A 15999-nucleotide genomic window follows, 5' to 3' on the forward strand; every position below is an offset into this window, starting at 1 on the left:
TCTCCAGCAGCCTCCGTGGGGGGATCCCAGAGCACCAGAGGCTTTGCCCTTGCCCAGGGACCCCACCTCCCTCTCCTGGGCAGTGGCGCTGCCCGCTCAGAGCTGACTGGAAGGGCCGCTCCGCAATACTCCCGCCTTCTCCTGCCCTTGTTCCGCCCTTTGCCTCTGCTAGTCCCCCCCGCGGCTCGGGAACAGCGGCTCTGCCCCCGCAGGCTAAGCAGAGCGGGGAGTGGTGCCGCCCCGGGCGGGGGTGGCTACGGCCGGCTCGCTCCGCCACGCTGCAGGGGGCGCGGTGGGCTCCAGGCGCAGCCGTTCGGCTGGGCCGAGGTCGCTCTTTGCATTGGCCGCCGCCTCGGTGCTGCATCAGGAAGTCGGGTCTCGCTTTTGGCGGCGCCGGCGGCTGCTGCTGCTGCTGGAGCCGGCTTGAGACCTGAGGCAGCCCCGCCCCCACCGTACCCCATTATCCAATCAGCGGCCCCACCACCCGCCACTGCCGGGTTCTGTGCCCGGGCTCTTGTCTCATTAAGGAAGCAACGCTGCTCCTGATTGGCTGGCGGAGGCCGCCGCGGCTGCTTTTCAAGCCGGGGAGCGAGGGAGCGCGCGCGTGCTTGGGAGCGCGAACCTGGGGCTGCTGCTGCCGCCGGGAGCGGCGCGGCACCTTAAGGGAGGAGCCGCCGCTCAGGGGACGCGGAAACGCACCAGTGTCCGGCAGTAGCAGGAGCCTGGGCAGGCCCCGCCCCCTGGCAGTAGCTCAGTTTCCAACTCTTCATCTTTGGTCCAGGCAGCCCCCTGCAGCCCATGCCCTTGCCAGCCCCAGCAGCCCACGTCAGCGCATCCAACACCTTGACCGCCCCGCTCCTCCCACAAGCGGCTGCAGCGCAGCTCCTTCCCTTATCATCTTTGCTCCCTGCTCCACCACTTGCGCTTTGGTCACGGTCTCCTCCCAACTCCTGCTAAACCGCAGTGACAGGAACTGGGCCCCTCCCCTCCAGACCTATGGCACAGGACGCCTGCCCCAGCTCTGCACTCACTGTAGGGGACTGTGCAGACATGAATCCCAGGAAGGTGGCTCTCATCACGGGCATCACTGGCCAAGTAAGTGTTTTGGGGGGGCGGAGTGGAGAAGAGCACAAATGTAATTGCTTCTTTCTTCTACCCCAGTCGTTAGGCAGGGCCAAGGGTTAGTGACACGTGGGTTGCCTCTATCTACACGTGTCTCTGCTTGATTTGTGAGCTAAGTACAGTAAGCTGTCTATTGCCACACTGATCAGCATGTATCAGCTCCCTCCTGTGCATCAGTATGTATTGCATTGATACCCTGCTAAAAATAAGAATACATCGGTATGTATTGCATTGATACCCTACTAGAAATAAGGACTGTTATTACTTACCAAACCATATTTGGCCCAACTTCATCCTTAACTGTTATTTACCGAAGAGAGGAAAGAAACATTTGCAACTGGTATGTTAAGAATAGTGTCTCATCTCCTGTTTTCTACAGTTTTACAACTTTTAGTGTAGCCCATCCTGTGCTGTTTACATGCAAAAATGAGGTCACTTGGATCTTAATATACAGTTTATCTGTGAGCACTTGATTTACAAGGCACAATTCTTGGGAGATAAATGAAGAGAAACATTAAAGGCTGCTCCAATAGGAATACGTTTTTTGGCTTGACAGAGGATTGCTTTTCCATACAAGAATGAGGAAACATTGTTTTCTTAACTTGGTGGCCAGGTGTAGCTTTGCAGGTATAATGTAATCACTTCCCCATTGAAACAAACTTCCTTGCAGTTGAAATTTGACACAGTGCTTCTTTATGGCTGCTAATTATTGGATCTAAATTGAGGTGCCTAGAGCTAGATTTCTCTCTCTCTCTCTCTCTTCCCTCCCCACCCCAGATGTTGAAAGCCTATGACTCCAGTTGAAATAGCGAGAGCTGTGAGTGCTCAGCATTTTGGAATGTCCGTCTCAAGTTGAACACCAAAACTAGCAGGAGCTTTTGCAAAAATTGGCTTAGGTGGCTTGTCCAAACCCATATAATAGTCTAATGATAGAGTTGGCAATATAACCCTAATCCATAGTCCCTTGTTCTGTGCACTAGATATTGCTGCCTTGTAGAAGGAAGAGACTATTGCAGAGTTGCAGCAAAAACTATAATCCTTAGGAATCTTTTAATGCAAATATGCGTGTCTGAGTCTTTGTTTACAGCAGCCCTTATACCAGAAAGTGTGAGCCCTATTCTGAGACTAGAGCTGGACAGAACAAAAATGTTGCAGAATTCCTTTCACTGTGCCTTGGCCTCCTTTTTGGAATTGTTGCAGAATAGGTATATTCACCTGGCAGCATGATAACTTCCTGGCAGGCTCTTTTGGTGGGAGACATTCTTCCAAACTACCCTTAATGTAGTATGTAGTAGTGTAAGAAACGCACATTGAGAGGGGCAGGGGGCTTGCAGCTTCTCTGAGAGCTCAAAAATAAGAACAAATGCTGGTCTTGATACTTAGTCTAAATAGCATGACCTTGCCCATATCATCTCACTTTCATAAGCTTGCATCTGACAACATTGTTGCCATAAAGGTGGGCTAATAAATGTACATGTTAGGTAGCAGGGCTCAGATAATCCAACCTGGTATTGTTATTTACAAGAAACGCTTTCCTTTACCCAGTGTTTCCCAAACTTGGGACGCCACTTGTGTAGGGAAAGCCCCTGGCAGGCCGGGCCGGTTTGTTTACCTGCCGCGTCTGCAGGTCTGGCCGATTGCGGCTCCCACTGGCCACGGTTCGCCACTGCAGGCCAATGGTAGCTGCTGGAAGAGGCGGCCAGTATGTCCCTCGGCCCGCGCTGCTTCCAGCAGCTCCCATTGGCCCGGAGCAGTGAACCACGGCCAGTGGGAGCCGCGATCGGCCGGACCTGCAGACGCGGCAGGTAAACAAACCGGCCCGGCCTGCCATGGGCTTTCCCTACACAAGCGGCATCCCAAGTTTGGGAAACACTGCTTTACCCTAAATGCGTTTACTCAGTTTAAATAATTGCCCCCAAACCAACAAACTGTTAATTTCCAGTAGGGGACAATCAGTGACACATGGTACAGGTAACATTTCCACTTCTTTGTGAATACATTCTTGTCATCTTTGTAAACAGAATGTGTAGAGGACACAAATTGGAAACGGCAGTGGATTGCCAGTGATTTATAAGGTGTCAGTTAACCTTGTGAAGAGCAGAGAGAATAAAGGACTTGCCCAGGACTTGAAAGCAAGCCTCGGCCTTGTCATGTTTAACACTAGTGGGGGTGATTTGGGAGGGTGAATGACTGCCAAAGCACGCAACCACAAAACATACCTAGATATTTCTAGTATTTCTGAAACTGCATGGAGGAGCAGCAGCAGCCTCTTCCCTTTCTTCTCACATCCAACCCCCAAAAGAGGGAAAAATCCTGCTGATTTCCTTTGGCTGGTTGCACTGTTCCTTTGTATTTGATCTTCCTCTTTGGTTGTCTCTCCCAAGCCTCTCTAGTCCTTCAAGCTTTTTGCTTGTGGAATTTAGAAACTGGGTAGCTTCCCTATCCTTCTGCATAATTAGGTGGCTCAAACCAATTGATGCCAAGCAGGTTTTGGCACTAAAACTAATCAGCCAGACTGATCAAGGGAAACTTCTAACTAGCTGCAGCAACTCCTCAAAAGAGGTGTTTGGAGCAGTCACAGCACTGAAATTATCCTGCGTGCCCCTCCTGTTGCCCAGGCCCTTCTTCCTCCGAGGAGCAGCGTTCCATTGGCCTCAACTACCCCAGCGTGGGCATAGTGGGAATTCCATACCTCTGTGAGAGACTCAGTAACACAAGAATCACGGTAATGGAGCCAGGAGCCCTTTCCCACTCTTTCCCCTCCCTCGTGCCCCACTCCCAAACCAAACAAAAAGCTGTAGCATCTTCAGGCACCTTTTTAGCCCAGGATAGATGAAATGTTCTTCCTCTAAGTCAAACTCAGGTTTACTTCAGAAGGTTGCAGTTCCCTGGGCCTAAAGAGCAACGGCAACATGAAAGCGAATCAGCAGTCCAGTTTCCAGATTGTTCCCCTTCCACGAATGCAACTTAGTGGTAAGACCAAACTTCCTTGGACTCTGCAACAGACATGGGTGTCTCCCTCTGCAAAACTGTTAGGTAGGCTTCCTTTTGTGCTGTGTGCTGCAAGGTCACATTTGAGTTTTATATATTTCACATCAGCTCTTTTGCTCACTTGTTCTGTCTCTGCAGAACAGAGTGAAGTGGCTGTGGAGATAGTAGTAGGGTGTTAGCGATGGGAGGATGGGGGAAAAGAGGATGTTTTTTCAAATAAAATGGGTTAGAGCAGGTAGGATTTAGAGCCCCTCTTTGTAAAGGTACTCAAACATCCCAGCTATTGTAGCTCTAAATTTTCAGGTAGTATAGCATAAATCTGAATTGGGAGCATAGCATAAGTATATTGCCCTGTGTCTCTCAGAATCTGGGTTTCTTTTTCTCATTGCTCCTTAGACAAATAAATAAAAAATTGAAGATTTTTCTTCATTAATCCAGTTGCCCCCACTTCTTCACACAGCCTATTACTTTCCCCAGTAACTTTCTGACTCCTCCTCTATACTGGACTCCTATATACTGGTTGAGATGCTCTTATTTCTGCCTGTCTAGGCCTTCAAACAATTAGGCAAAGATGTTGGAGGTAGAGAAGAAAGTAGTGGTATCAGAGCCTGCCTCCTTTTAGTCCTATTTCTGAAAAGTCACTACAGCCTGTGGTTGCATGTGAGGTTGGGGGAGGTGGAACAGGAGACATAAGCATAGTCCTTACAAAAGCTTTGTTTACTATATGTTAAAATCCTTGCTAAAATTACTAGGCAGATTGCTGCAACTCTAAATGGTGTTCGATTTCTTTTGCCACTCCTGCTTTTTCTACATGCATTGTTGAGCAGGCACATTTTGTCCCACACAGATTGATTATTGCAGCAATTTTTACGTGCATGCTAGAACTTGTATTTGCTGCACCTGCTCTGTAGATGGAGGACTTCTTTCTCTGGGAGTGCCCACCTGGCGTCTTGCTGGTGCTAAAGTCTTAAATTAAAACAAAGAAAAATGAAAATATACAGTCTGTCATAAACAAAAAAAACCAACATAAAATCATAAATCAAAAATAGTAAACACAATAAGTTTTAAAGACAAGTTGTTTTTTCTGAGATTGGGGTCTAGTTTAGTTCTAGGTTGATTTGAGCATTAGTTAGCCTTTTATTCTTAACTAGATTTAAGGTTGTTGTAGAATAATGGTATAACTTGTAGGTCTGGATTAGTTGCATAATTGAATTGGAACATCCGTATTAAAGAGACTGACACAGTATATGAACAACGAATATAACAGGTACATGATAAGCAAATTCTCTGATCCAGCTGATTTGTCAGCTACAGGAATGTACTTCCTTTGGGCAAAGGATGGTGCAGGTCTTAGCTTTTTTCCTAGTGAGGTTACTAAAGTAGTTGAGAGTAGATAAACTTGTTTGTCATGTAGAAGTGTGGTGGTTGTAGTATATTTGAATAGTGGGGTGGGAGGGGAAAAAGACCTTTGTAGTTTGTTACTGTATACAGTAGGTAATGGAAAATATTTCAGAGATTTTTTTTTTGCAAGTTTTGCACTTAAATGAGTAGGCCAGATCGTAACTGTTTCCCTTGAAATGCCATGTAGCAAAGAGTTTAAAGTGGCTGCAGTGAAATCTAGTGTAGAGGAAAGAGCAGGGCCGCCCAGAGGATTCCAGGGGCCCGGGGTCTTCGGCGGCGGGGGGCCCTTCCGTTCCGGGACCCGCTGCCGAAGTGCCCCGAAGACCCGCGGCGGGGGCCCCCCTGCCGCCAAATTACCGCCGAAGCGGGACCTGCCGCCGCCGTGCAGCCCGGTCTTCGGCGGTAATTCGGCGGTGGGGGTCCCGCCGCTGGTTCGGGCATTTCGCGCGGGTCCCGAACGGAAGGGCCGCCGCCAATTACCGCCAAGACCGGCTGCACGTTGGCGGCGGGTCCCGCCGCGGTAATTCGCCAGTGGGGGGGTCCTTCCGCCCCGGAGCAGAAGGACCCCCCGCCAGAGGAGACCGGGAGCGAAGAAGCTCCTGCGCCCTCTTGCCCCGCCCCCTCTGGGCGGCCCTGACCCTATCCACACCCCCCAGAACACCCTCAATCCAAACCCCCCCATTCCCTGCCCCCTCCCCCAACCTCTGCCCTGACTGTCCCCAGGGCTCCCTGCCCTTTAGCCAACCCCCCCGGCCCCAGCCTCTTACCCCCGGCTCCCTCCTCACGCGCAGCCTCAGCGCCTCGGCTGAACAGCCGCAGCGTGTCCCCGGTGGGGCCTGAGCTCCGTCCCGCTCAGAGCCGCGGGTTGAGGGGGGCTGGGAGCTCCGGGCCCAGCGGAGGGAGCAGAGCTCAGGCCGGAGCTCCCAGCCCCGCCCCCTCCCTACGCGGGGCGGGGCTCAGGGGCCCCGGCGGAGACTCGGCGCTTGATGCGCTGAGGCTCCAGGAGGGGGGCGGAGGCGGGAGCCTCCGCTGTTCTCTTGAGGGCCCCTGCGGAGCCCGGGGCCCGGGGCAAATTGCCCCCTTTGCCCCCCCCTCTGGGCGGCCCTGGGAAAGAGCTCTTTCTCAGAAGCTCCTCTGTCTCTAAAAGTGCCCAGATACAAGCTTATGCTATGGAGAAAGTCAATGGGAAAAAAATTGTGCTTCTAACTACTTCACACACTTCATCTCCCTCCCTTACGGATAATAAGTATCCAGCTTTATGTTGTCTTCTGGCATTTCCTCTCTATCTTGAAGAGATGGCATGTCTTCACACATTCAGCTGTCCTGGGTGGGCATGCACTACTTTCTCATGCTAACAAGTTGGTCCTGCCAGAATAGGGTTGAGGCACATGATTAACAGATGTTGTGCTGTCTGTTTCAGTTCTCTACCTGTTCTGGCACTTCTCATGAGTGTTAGTCACTTCTTTTTTGAAGCACTGCGTCCACCTATGACACTATAAATAATAAATTAAAAGTTGAAGGAAATCCTGTGCATCAATCCATAACTTGTAATGACTGAGTCTGTTATTCCTCGTAACGCTTCCCAACTTTTTCATGTTCTGCTTCATGAAATGAGTGAACCTCTCTAGGGGCATGAAAATGTAAGATTGGTGTGCATAGAAGGAAAGGAAGTGCCAAATAATGCAAGGAATATCTGTGCATACTCCTCTTCCAGTTCTTTCAGATACTTGCTTTCTACTTTGGAGGCTCTTCTGCAGCTAGCAAATACATGCCCCCTGGACTCCCTACCACCTGTCCTTTCCTCCTTGTCTCACATTCACATGCTCTTGCCAGTACGGAAACCAGAACTGCAAGACTCCTGCAATGCTAGTCTTGGGCCTCCACATCTGAAGGTTAAACTATCAGTGGTCATACTGCAGTGGTTCTGTGTTGCTACCGAATTAAACTTTCATTTAACTTGCATATGAGTCTGAATCTTTTTTTTTTTTTTTGGTATTTGTATTAGATTGCCAAGGGATATTTGTTAGTGATGCGGGTGACGGAATGCGCGATTTTCTTCCTGCTGTTACTTCCCTCTGTGCTTCCTATCAGAAGAAGTGATGCAGAATTGCCTTCTTGCATTTGGTGTATTACAGGAAAGCCTCACAATTCTTTTCCTTCATGCCCCACTAATACAAAAGCTGTATTTGTAATGTTTTTGCATTTCAGGTAGAAATGTATAGTACTAGTGGGGCTGGCACAGTCTTTCCCTTAGTGTCTTATACAGCACTGAGCACATTGTCAGCACTAAACAGACTCTTTTCTCCGAAAGCTGTATTAAACTTGCATTATTTACTTAAAGTTATATCAAATGCAGCAAGCATTTGTTAATACAATATTAGGCCTGTGATTTTAATTATATCAAAGTCAGGATACTTGTATATGCAGTACAGTTGTCTTTCAGTATGTTCGTACCTAACCTTTGTGTGCAAAAATACAGAATCCCATGCTGTCTCGCCTCTGTGAATGAATTAGGTCTAGCTCCCTGTGCCTGAACAGGGGCTCCTACTTTGGCCAGTGAAGAGAACAGTCCAGCACCAGGGGACTATAAAGGTCCAGGAATCTGAGGGGTGTGGGGCAAGCCTTGGTGAGAGTCAGTTGGGAAAAGTCTGGAGGAGGTGTCTGGGGAAAGCTGCAGAGAACAGAAAGCTTTGCAGGCTCTCCCTGGGAAGAGAGAGGAATGAACAGGAAGCAGTGGAGGGGCTAGCTAGCTGTTCTTCCTGAGCCAGAGAGAGCCAACACCAGAGAAGAGTGGACAGGGCTGACATCTAAGACCAGCGGAGGGTGATGCCTGATGGCTCTCAGAACCAGAGAGCTTAAGCCAGGGGGCCAAAGAGGGCAGTGCTGGAGAGTCTGGTTGCGGTGAAGGACGCTAGGGCTGTATTTGGTGGATTGCAGTGGTGGATTGGAATCATATGCACCGGGCTTTATTTTGCAATAAATTAAGCCAACAAGGGCTGTTTGCACATAGAAAGACTCTTTGGACTATTTCTGGGGACTTAGGAGGAGGGAAACTGAGGCAGGGGTGTATATCTTGCTGGGGCCTGCAGGTAGAGGGTGCTGTAGGTGGGGATGCTATGTGTCACATGCGTATAGAAAAGATACATTTTACTTCAGAAGTATTTACAAAATATTATGCCCTATTACACTTTTCTCATATGGGATTGTCTGTACTAACAATTTTTGGATGTGTCCTGCTATTTGTGTGACCGCTGGTTGAAACACTTACTTACGTAGACAGGGTTTGGGTGTCTTTACTATGCTTGTCTAGATCTGCTCTGATTAAGGAAGGTCAACTTTTTTTTTTTAATTGCCTGGTCTCTAGAGGTTGAGAGTTTCATTGCTGCCTGTAGGATTCTTCAGTATGTGCAGTGAAACTGAACAGAGTATTGTAAATTTTGGACTACTGTTTGGGTAACTTCTTAGTAGCAGGAAAGGCACAGGAGCTGTGGCTATGCAGACTCATGAGAATGTTGCTTCCATTTGTTTGCACTTGGTTCATAGTTCTAAGGTTCTATTTCACAGCTGCAAATACTAAAATCCCTTATATAAATGTGAGCTTAATTCTCTATAAATTTATGGCGTGGTCCCCCCACAAACTGAATAAGCTGCTGAGACTGTTCTGGTTGTTGGTGCCTTGGTAAAGGCCATTAGGCTAGAACCAACTCTTGGAGCCTTGATAAGCTCCTGTTATTTCAGCTCTCTTAGTGAGTAATTGCTCCCTGGTGGTGAGGGGCTGAGCTGGGAGCAATCTGGGAGATTTGGTGTAAAAAGTAATTTGCTAGGTGAACTCTAGAGGTGTGAACAAAGGCAGCTAACCAAAATGTTTCAGAGAGTTAAGAGGGACTGTGTCGTTCAGATCTACATGCAATTTCGAGATGGCCAAGGATGGAACAGTAGTAGTGACTTGCAACAGATGTGCCATGTTTTTCCTGCCTGAAGCCAGAAGGGATGTCCTGTTCATAAATTTGGTGGTCTTGGTATTACTGATACCTGATGTCAGTTCCCTGACTGGAATGTTAAAATCAACGGTTATAACTGATTTCAGAAAAATTGAGTGGGCAAAAAGGGAGGGCGAATGGCACACAATCTAAAATGGCATTTCCTGTTTCCAAGTTACTGACAACTGAGAAAATGATCTGATCCATAGGCATTCAGATGTCCTAACAGGTAAAGCACAAAATGGGGTATTAGTTGGTGTCTGCTACAGACCACCAAATCACACTAGCAAACAGGATGACTGCCTCATTATGCACCTGTCTGCAATGTGTAGCGGGGGGGGGGAAAGCTGTGAGATCATGATGGACTTCAATTTGAGTGACATCTGCCGGAGGTCTTATGCTGCTGGCACATCAGGGTAATAAGGGTTTATGGAATTTAGATCCTGTCAAACTAACTTAATATCTTTTAATTTTTTTTTACAAGTTTGAGAAAGGTAATATTTTTGATGTAATAACTTTAGACTTCTGTAAGGCATTTGAGTTGGTACCACATAACATTTTTCTTGAACTAGAATGATATGAAATTAACACTGCACACATTAAATGGATTGAAAACAGGATAACTGATAGGTCTCAATATGTAATTGTAAATGGTAAATTCTCATTGAGTGGATGTGTTGTGGGTTTTTTTTGTTTAAATGAGATTCTGGAGGGATAGATTCTTGGCCCTATGCTATTTAACCTTTTTGTCAATGACCTGGAAGAAGACATAAACTCATCTCTGATAAAGTTTGCAAATGACACAAAGTGGTAAATAATGAAGAGTACAGGTCACCGATATAGAGCTATCTGGATCACTTGGTAAGCTGGGCAAAAGCAAACAGTATGCGTTTTAACATGGCTAAATGTATGCACCTAGGAGCAAAGGATGTAGGCCATACTTGCAGGATGAGGGACCATATCCTGGTAAGCAGTGACTCTGAAAAAGATTTGGGTACCATGGTGGATAATCAGCTGAACATGAGCTCCCAGTGTGACTCTGTGGCCAAAAGAGCTAATGAGATCCTTGGATGCGTAAACTGGAATCTTGAGGAGGAGAAGTGATGTGATTTAACCTCTGTTTTTAGCACTAGTGTGACCGCTGCTGGAATACTGTGTCCAGTTCTGGTACCCACAATTCAAGAATGATGGTGATAAATTACAGTGGGTTCAGAGAAGAGCCATGAGAATAATTAAAGGATTTGAAAACTTGCCTTAGATTGAGCTCCTTGAGTCTATCACAATATCTAGCTTAACAAAGAATATTAAGGGGTGGCTTGATTAGTTTTAAAAATACCTGTATGGGAAACAAATATTTAATAATGGGCTCCTCATTCTAGCAGAGAACATGATTCAATATCTGGAAGTTGAAGCTTAACAAATTCAGAGTGGGAAATAAGGCATACACTTTTAACAGTGAGAATAATTAATCACTGGAATAATTTACTGGGCCTGTGGTGTATTTTTTGTCACTGACAATTTTTAGCGAATTTAAATGTGAATGTTTTTTCCAAAAGAAATGCTCTAGGAATTAGGGAAGTTTTATTGCCTCTGTTATATAGGAAGTCCGAATAATGAGTGTTTTTTTCTGGTCTTGGAATCTGACACTATGAACCTTTAAGAAAAGCTTCATGCTTACCCATGGGAGTTTTCAATGTCTTTATGATCACTGTGTGGTATCTGCTCATAAATGCTTACTCTTTGTAATCACTAACATACAGTGATTGCCATTAAGCTGCAGTTTCCATGATATTTTTATATTATTGCAACCACTATACAATGCAACTACTTCCTTCAAATTTTGCAGAGCTAAAATATTTTGAATTTAGAACAAGAATGAGAAGTTAAAGGTAAACTTTGAAGAAATTCACAAGGTACTGATAAGAGTTTAAGAATGGAATAACCATCTTAACATTAACTGTGTCTCTAATACACCCATGTCTATAATACTATGTGTGCAAGTAAAATTTTTGTACTCGAGCATTAATAGTGCATCATGTTCTGAAGAAGAGCTCTGTGTAAGCTTGAAAGCTTGTGTCTCTCTCTCTCTCCAACAGTAGTTGGTGCAATAAAAAGGTACACCTCTACCCCCATATAACGCTACCCGATATAACATTAATTCGGATATAACACGGTAAAGCAGGGCTCCGGGGGAGGCGGGCAGGGGGTGGAGGGGAGGCACACTCCAGCGGATCAAATCAAGTTTGATCTAATGTGGTTTCACCAATAACACAGTAAGATTTTTTGGCTCCTGAGGACAGCGTTATATCGAGGTAGAGGTATATTACATTACCCCAGGACAAGCATGGTGTTATAAATATATATATATTTTTTAATTGTGAAATGCAGGTGGAATTCCAAATAACTTAATTTGTTTGATTCTTTTCCAAATTAGTTTGGAGGGATATTTTTGAAACCCAGCTTTTCAAATCAGAAATTAACATTTCAGTCACTTAAGGAGTTAGCAGAGACTTTTTAAAATAACAAAATCCAGATGTGCCACACAAAATCATGTGTGTGTTAGTATTACTTACCTTTATCACATCTAGTTGGCTTTTTAATCAATTAAATTACAGTGAAATGTAACACAGGTTCTGCAAATTGAAAACAACCAGTATCTGTAGACATTAAAATTCCCTAAACAATAATGCTGTACTTGCATAATTGAATTAGCTATAGTTCAGAAGGGATGGTTTAAATTATTACCAATTTATAAACATTTTAGTTAATATTTAAATGTTTAAACTGGAAAATCTGATAGGGAAGCTGTATATTTGGAATGCCTGTGTGCTCAATCACTTGCTATCATGTTGGCACTTGGTGTCACGTACACACACCACTTTCATTTAAAACTGATTATCCAGACAAAGCCTACAGATTCTGTATTTACAATAGGAATATTTCAAGGAATTTCAGAATCTGCTAGCAAAATGCTCAGGGCATCATTCTTGGGATTGATTTTGTCACCTTTGCTTAGGTTGAGTAGTACTTTACAAATAGTCCCTATAAAATCAATCAAGTTACTCATGGAGAACCATTAAAAGTGACCGAATCTGACTGGTACTTGTATTACATGAAATTCTTGATTCCTTTATATTATATAGCCTATTGGAATTATTACTTTTCCCATTTTTTTCTTCATTATCAGTGTAATAGTGGTGGTTATACCTGGCAAAGTACATATGCCTGCAGTTAAATTTAGTTTTGTCAAGGGTACGGAGTCATATTTTTATAGGGCTTGTTTTAGAGTTAGTAATAAAATTTGCATACATATCAACAAAATAGTGATTCAGGAAACATTACTATGTGGTATAGTAATAATTCTTCTCTAGTCTACATTTATATTAAAATATAACCAAACAGTTGCTAACTGTTTTTATAAAGATTTTTCTGAGATTACTATATTTATTGTGGCATACTGTACTATATTAAATAGGCCCATACAGCAGCAACTGGAATTCTCCCCCCGCCCCCCCATCTTGTACCATTGAAGTCTGTGGCAAGCTGTTGACTTAGATGGAACTATGATTGGGGTTCACATCCTTTACTGCTGTACCAGATAGTAAAATTAATATTTATTATCTTCATTAGTATTGGTCTTATACTGTAAACAACAAGGGATAGTAAATTACAGATAATCATGTATAAAGCCGTATATACATAGAGCCTGGATTACCCTCTACTTTGCCTAACTTAGGCCTGGAAATTCTGTAGAGGCAGCGAACAAACAAAATCAGAATGTCTTAAAATCCATAATTCCTAAATACAATTGAGATAATGCTTTCTTACATTAGCAGTGCTTAATCCTCTTATTTAAAAGGACACTATCAAAGTATTTTAAACTGTTTGAATTGCCTTTAACTTAAGTGTAATAGGAAATGCCTTATGAGTTTTAAATATCTAGTTTTTGGTTGTGACTGCCAGTTGGATTGTGAAAACAAGCACCCCTTTCCCCACCTTCTTGCCATAGGGCCTCCCATTATTGTATGTTGGCAAAGAGGAAAAACAACCCACTACTCCTTTTTTCCTGTGGGATGCTGATATGTTAAATATCAGCGGAAGAATATTAACTTCTGCTTGACAAGTAGTGGAAAAGGACTAAATCTAGTCCAGCTCATAATAGTAGGGACAAAAAATTGTCCCTTACTTTATTCCTGACTCAGAACCCAAATGTTTCCTTCTTTTTCACTAAGTTCTTGCGTTAAAGGAATGAGAAGTTCAGGTCCACCCTCCTTGACTGTCTGTCTGTGTTGGGCTTCCATCTCACCGAGCCCCACTACAATGTGCATCACGATGCTCTGACACTTGCGGACACTATACCTTGGACGTTAAACATTCTCATTTCTCTACTTAGTTTTCCAAGACTTTGTTGGTTCTCTTTCTCCCACTTGGGTGTGCCCTTTAGTTTACCATTTCCATGCTGATGCCTGGCGTGCTCTACTTTCATGTTCTTCGTGATCCATTTCTTTCATCCCACTGTACTTGGCTCCACATGAACTTTCAGAAGTAACTTCTAGATGAACAGTTAAGTGGCCCTTGTTTTCCCCTTTTATAGAAACATGTTCATGAAGGGTTTTCATGGATACTGCTCAGGAAAATAAGGGGTCTGAATCTTGCATTTCTGACTGGCTAATTCCATTTAAAAGTGCCATGTTGTGAGAAGAAAAAAAGCAAGCCCAGTACTTTTACAGCAAGAACTTAAACATTTTCAGTCCCATGAAAATCTCTCTTGAAAGCTCACACTCTCTGTTTCCTCTGTTGGCTCAGGGAGGCTACGGCATTTCAGTGGGAGTTGAAGACTGTCCATATTTCTCTCATAAAAAGTCCTTATAATTACTTTCAAATGTTGACTTCATTGTATATGGCCTGTTTGTGTGTGAAGGGCAGGATGGAGGCCAGATTGTAGCCGCAGATGACTGGAAAAGGGAGTGGGTGGCCAAAAAAAAAAAGTAACGAGAATGTTCTGGTGACACAGATGCAAACCCACGCTTTTAATGAAGGTTTGAAGTCTTGAGAGGTGCAATGCGCTAGCAAACTACAGTGTATCAAATTCAGTTCTGACCACAATTTTAAAGAATCACAGTCTTGGGGTTTTTAATTGTTTCTATCTGATTCATGCTAAGAACCAGTTTGTGTTTAAAGGAACACCAACTGCTCTAGTCTGAATTTACCTATTTTTACAAGAAGCAGTAAAGATTACTGTACTTGAGGGAGTGTTTTCCAGCTCTGTGCATTTAACAGTATATAACACTTTTTTTAAAGATAGGAATGTTATTTATTGACAATTTGTCAGGCATGCTAGAGATGAGGAGCCATGCCTGAAAATACTTGACTTAAAGGAACACGTTCAACCTGACATCTCATCAAATATCTTAATGCATTTATTTTTACTTTCATTGCGGATCCAGGGATGGGAGTGGTAGGGGGCAGTAGAGTGTCGAACTATTCTAAAACATACAAGTGTGCTGTAGTGCCTTGCATCCATGTCATGACTTTACTCATGTGGAGGAAAAAAAAATCCAGAATTGGCACAACTCCCAAACATATACACATTTTAAAAAAACCCAAAACACCCACATTTAAATTACACCAGCACGTTGCCAAACTCTACAGAAATTATCCTCAGATGAATGCTTTCAAAGGTAATCTATTCGCAATCCAAATTCATTGAGATACATGTCTTTAAACTTAAGCTTGTTTTTCATTTTAATGACTAGCCTATTGTAATTTTTTTGATGTGATCTGTTCACCATTGTCTCTAGTGTATGATGGTTTATGATGACCTCTGTCAGTATTAAGATCACTATTGTTAAAAAGGGTGATATTTTAAATTGGTACAGTGTCCTAATATACTATACACATTAGGAGAAAGCTATTCTGCATTCCAGTTACATGCCCTTGGTAGTTTGGCTTTATCCTTTTTAAAAAAAAATTACTTTATATTGCAGGATCTCCCAACCTAAGTTCCCTGTAAGATGCACGTCCATGCAGCAGCCTATTAAGTGCCATGCAGGCGCTCAGGACTGCGGTGGGGAGAGATACTTCTCCCCCAGCCCCGGACATGTCGTGGGCTGCGGAGTGGTACCCCTCCCCCAGTCCCAACCCAGCCCCAGGCCCGACCTTCTGCAGCCGAGGAAGAGGTGCCTCTCCTGCCCAGCCTGGGTGCTGCTGCAGAGAGAGCAAGCTGGTGGGAGTCCTCTCTCTCTCTCTCTCTCCCCCCCCTGCCGTAGCACTGGGGCAGCCTGCACCCCAAACCCCTCATCCTCAGCCCCACAGAGCCCACATTCCCAGCCAGAGCCCTCAGCCTCCGCACCCCAGCCCTCTGCTCCAGTCCTCCTGAGCCCCTCATCTCTGACCCCACCCCAGAGCCTGCACCCCCAGCCGAGCCCTCACCCCTCTGCACCCCAGCCCCGAACCCCGTCCCATACTCTGAACCCCTCATCTCCATGCCTGCAACATGAATTTT

At 44.8% G+C, this 15999-nt stretch overlaps 1 protein-coding gene across 2 annotated transcripts in view; it reads left to right on the forward strand.

The window, feature by feature from the left end:
- Positions 1-558: 558 nt before the first annotated feature.
- GMDS (GDP-mannose 4,6-dehydratase) overlaps positions 559-15999 on the forward strand; it is a 544205-nt gene continuing 528764 nt past the window's right edge. Inside the window, exon 1 of one of the 2 annotated variants that reach the window (XM_039525667.1) lies at positions 559-1095. In XM_039525667.1, coding sequence (XP_039381601.1) covers positions 997-1095 — 99 coding nt within the window. In that variant the 5' untranslated portion in view covers positions 559-996. The remainder of the gene's footprint in view (positions 1096-15999) is intronic. The other variant, XM_039525666.1, reaches the window with a different exon arrangement.

This window comes from Mauremys reevesii, linkage group 2 (assembly GCF_016161935.1).
Source record: "Mauremys reevesii isolate NIE-2019 linkage group 2, ASM1616193v1, whole genome shotgun sequence".
Classification (NCBI taxonomy): Eukaryota; Metazoa; Chordata; order Testudines; family Geoemydidae; genus Mauremys; species Mauremys reevesii.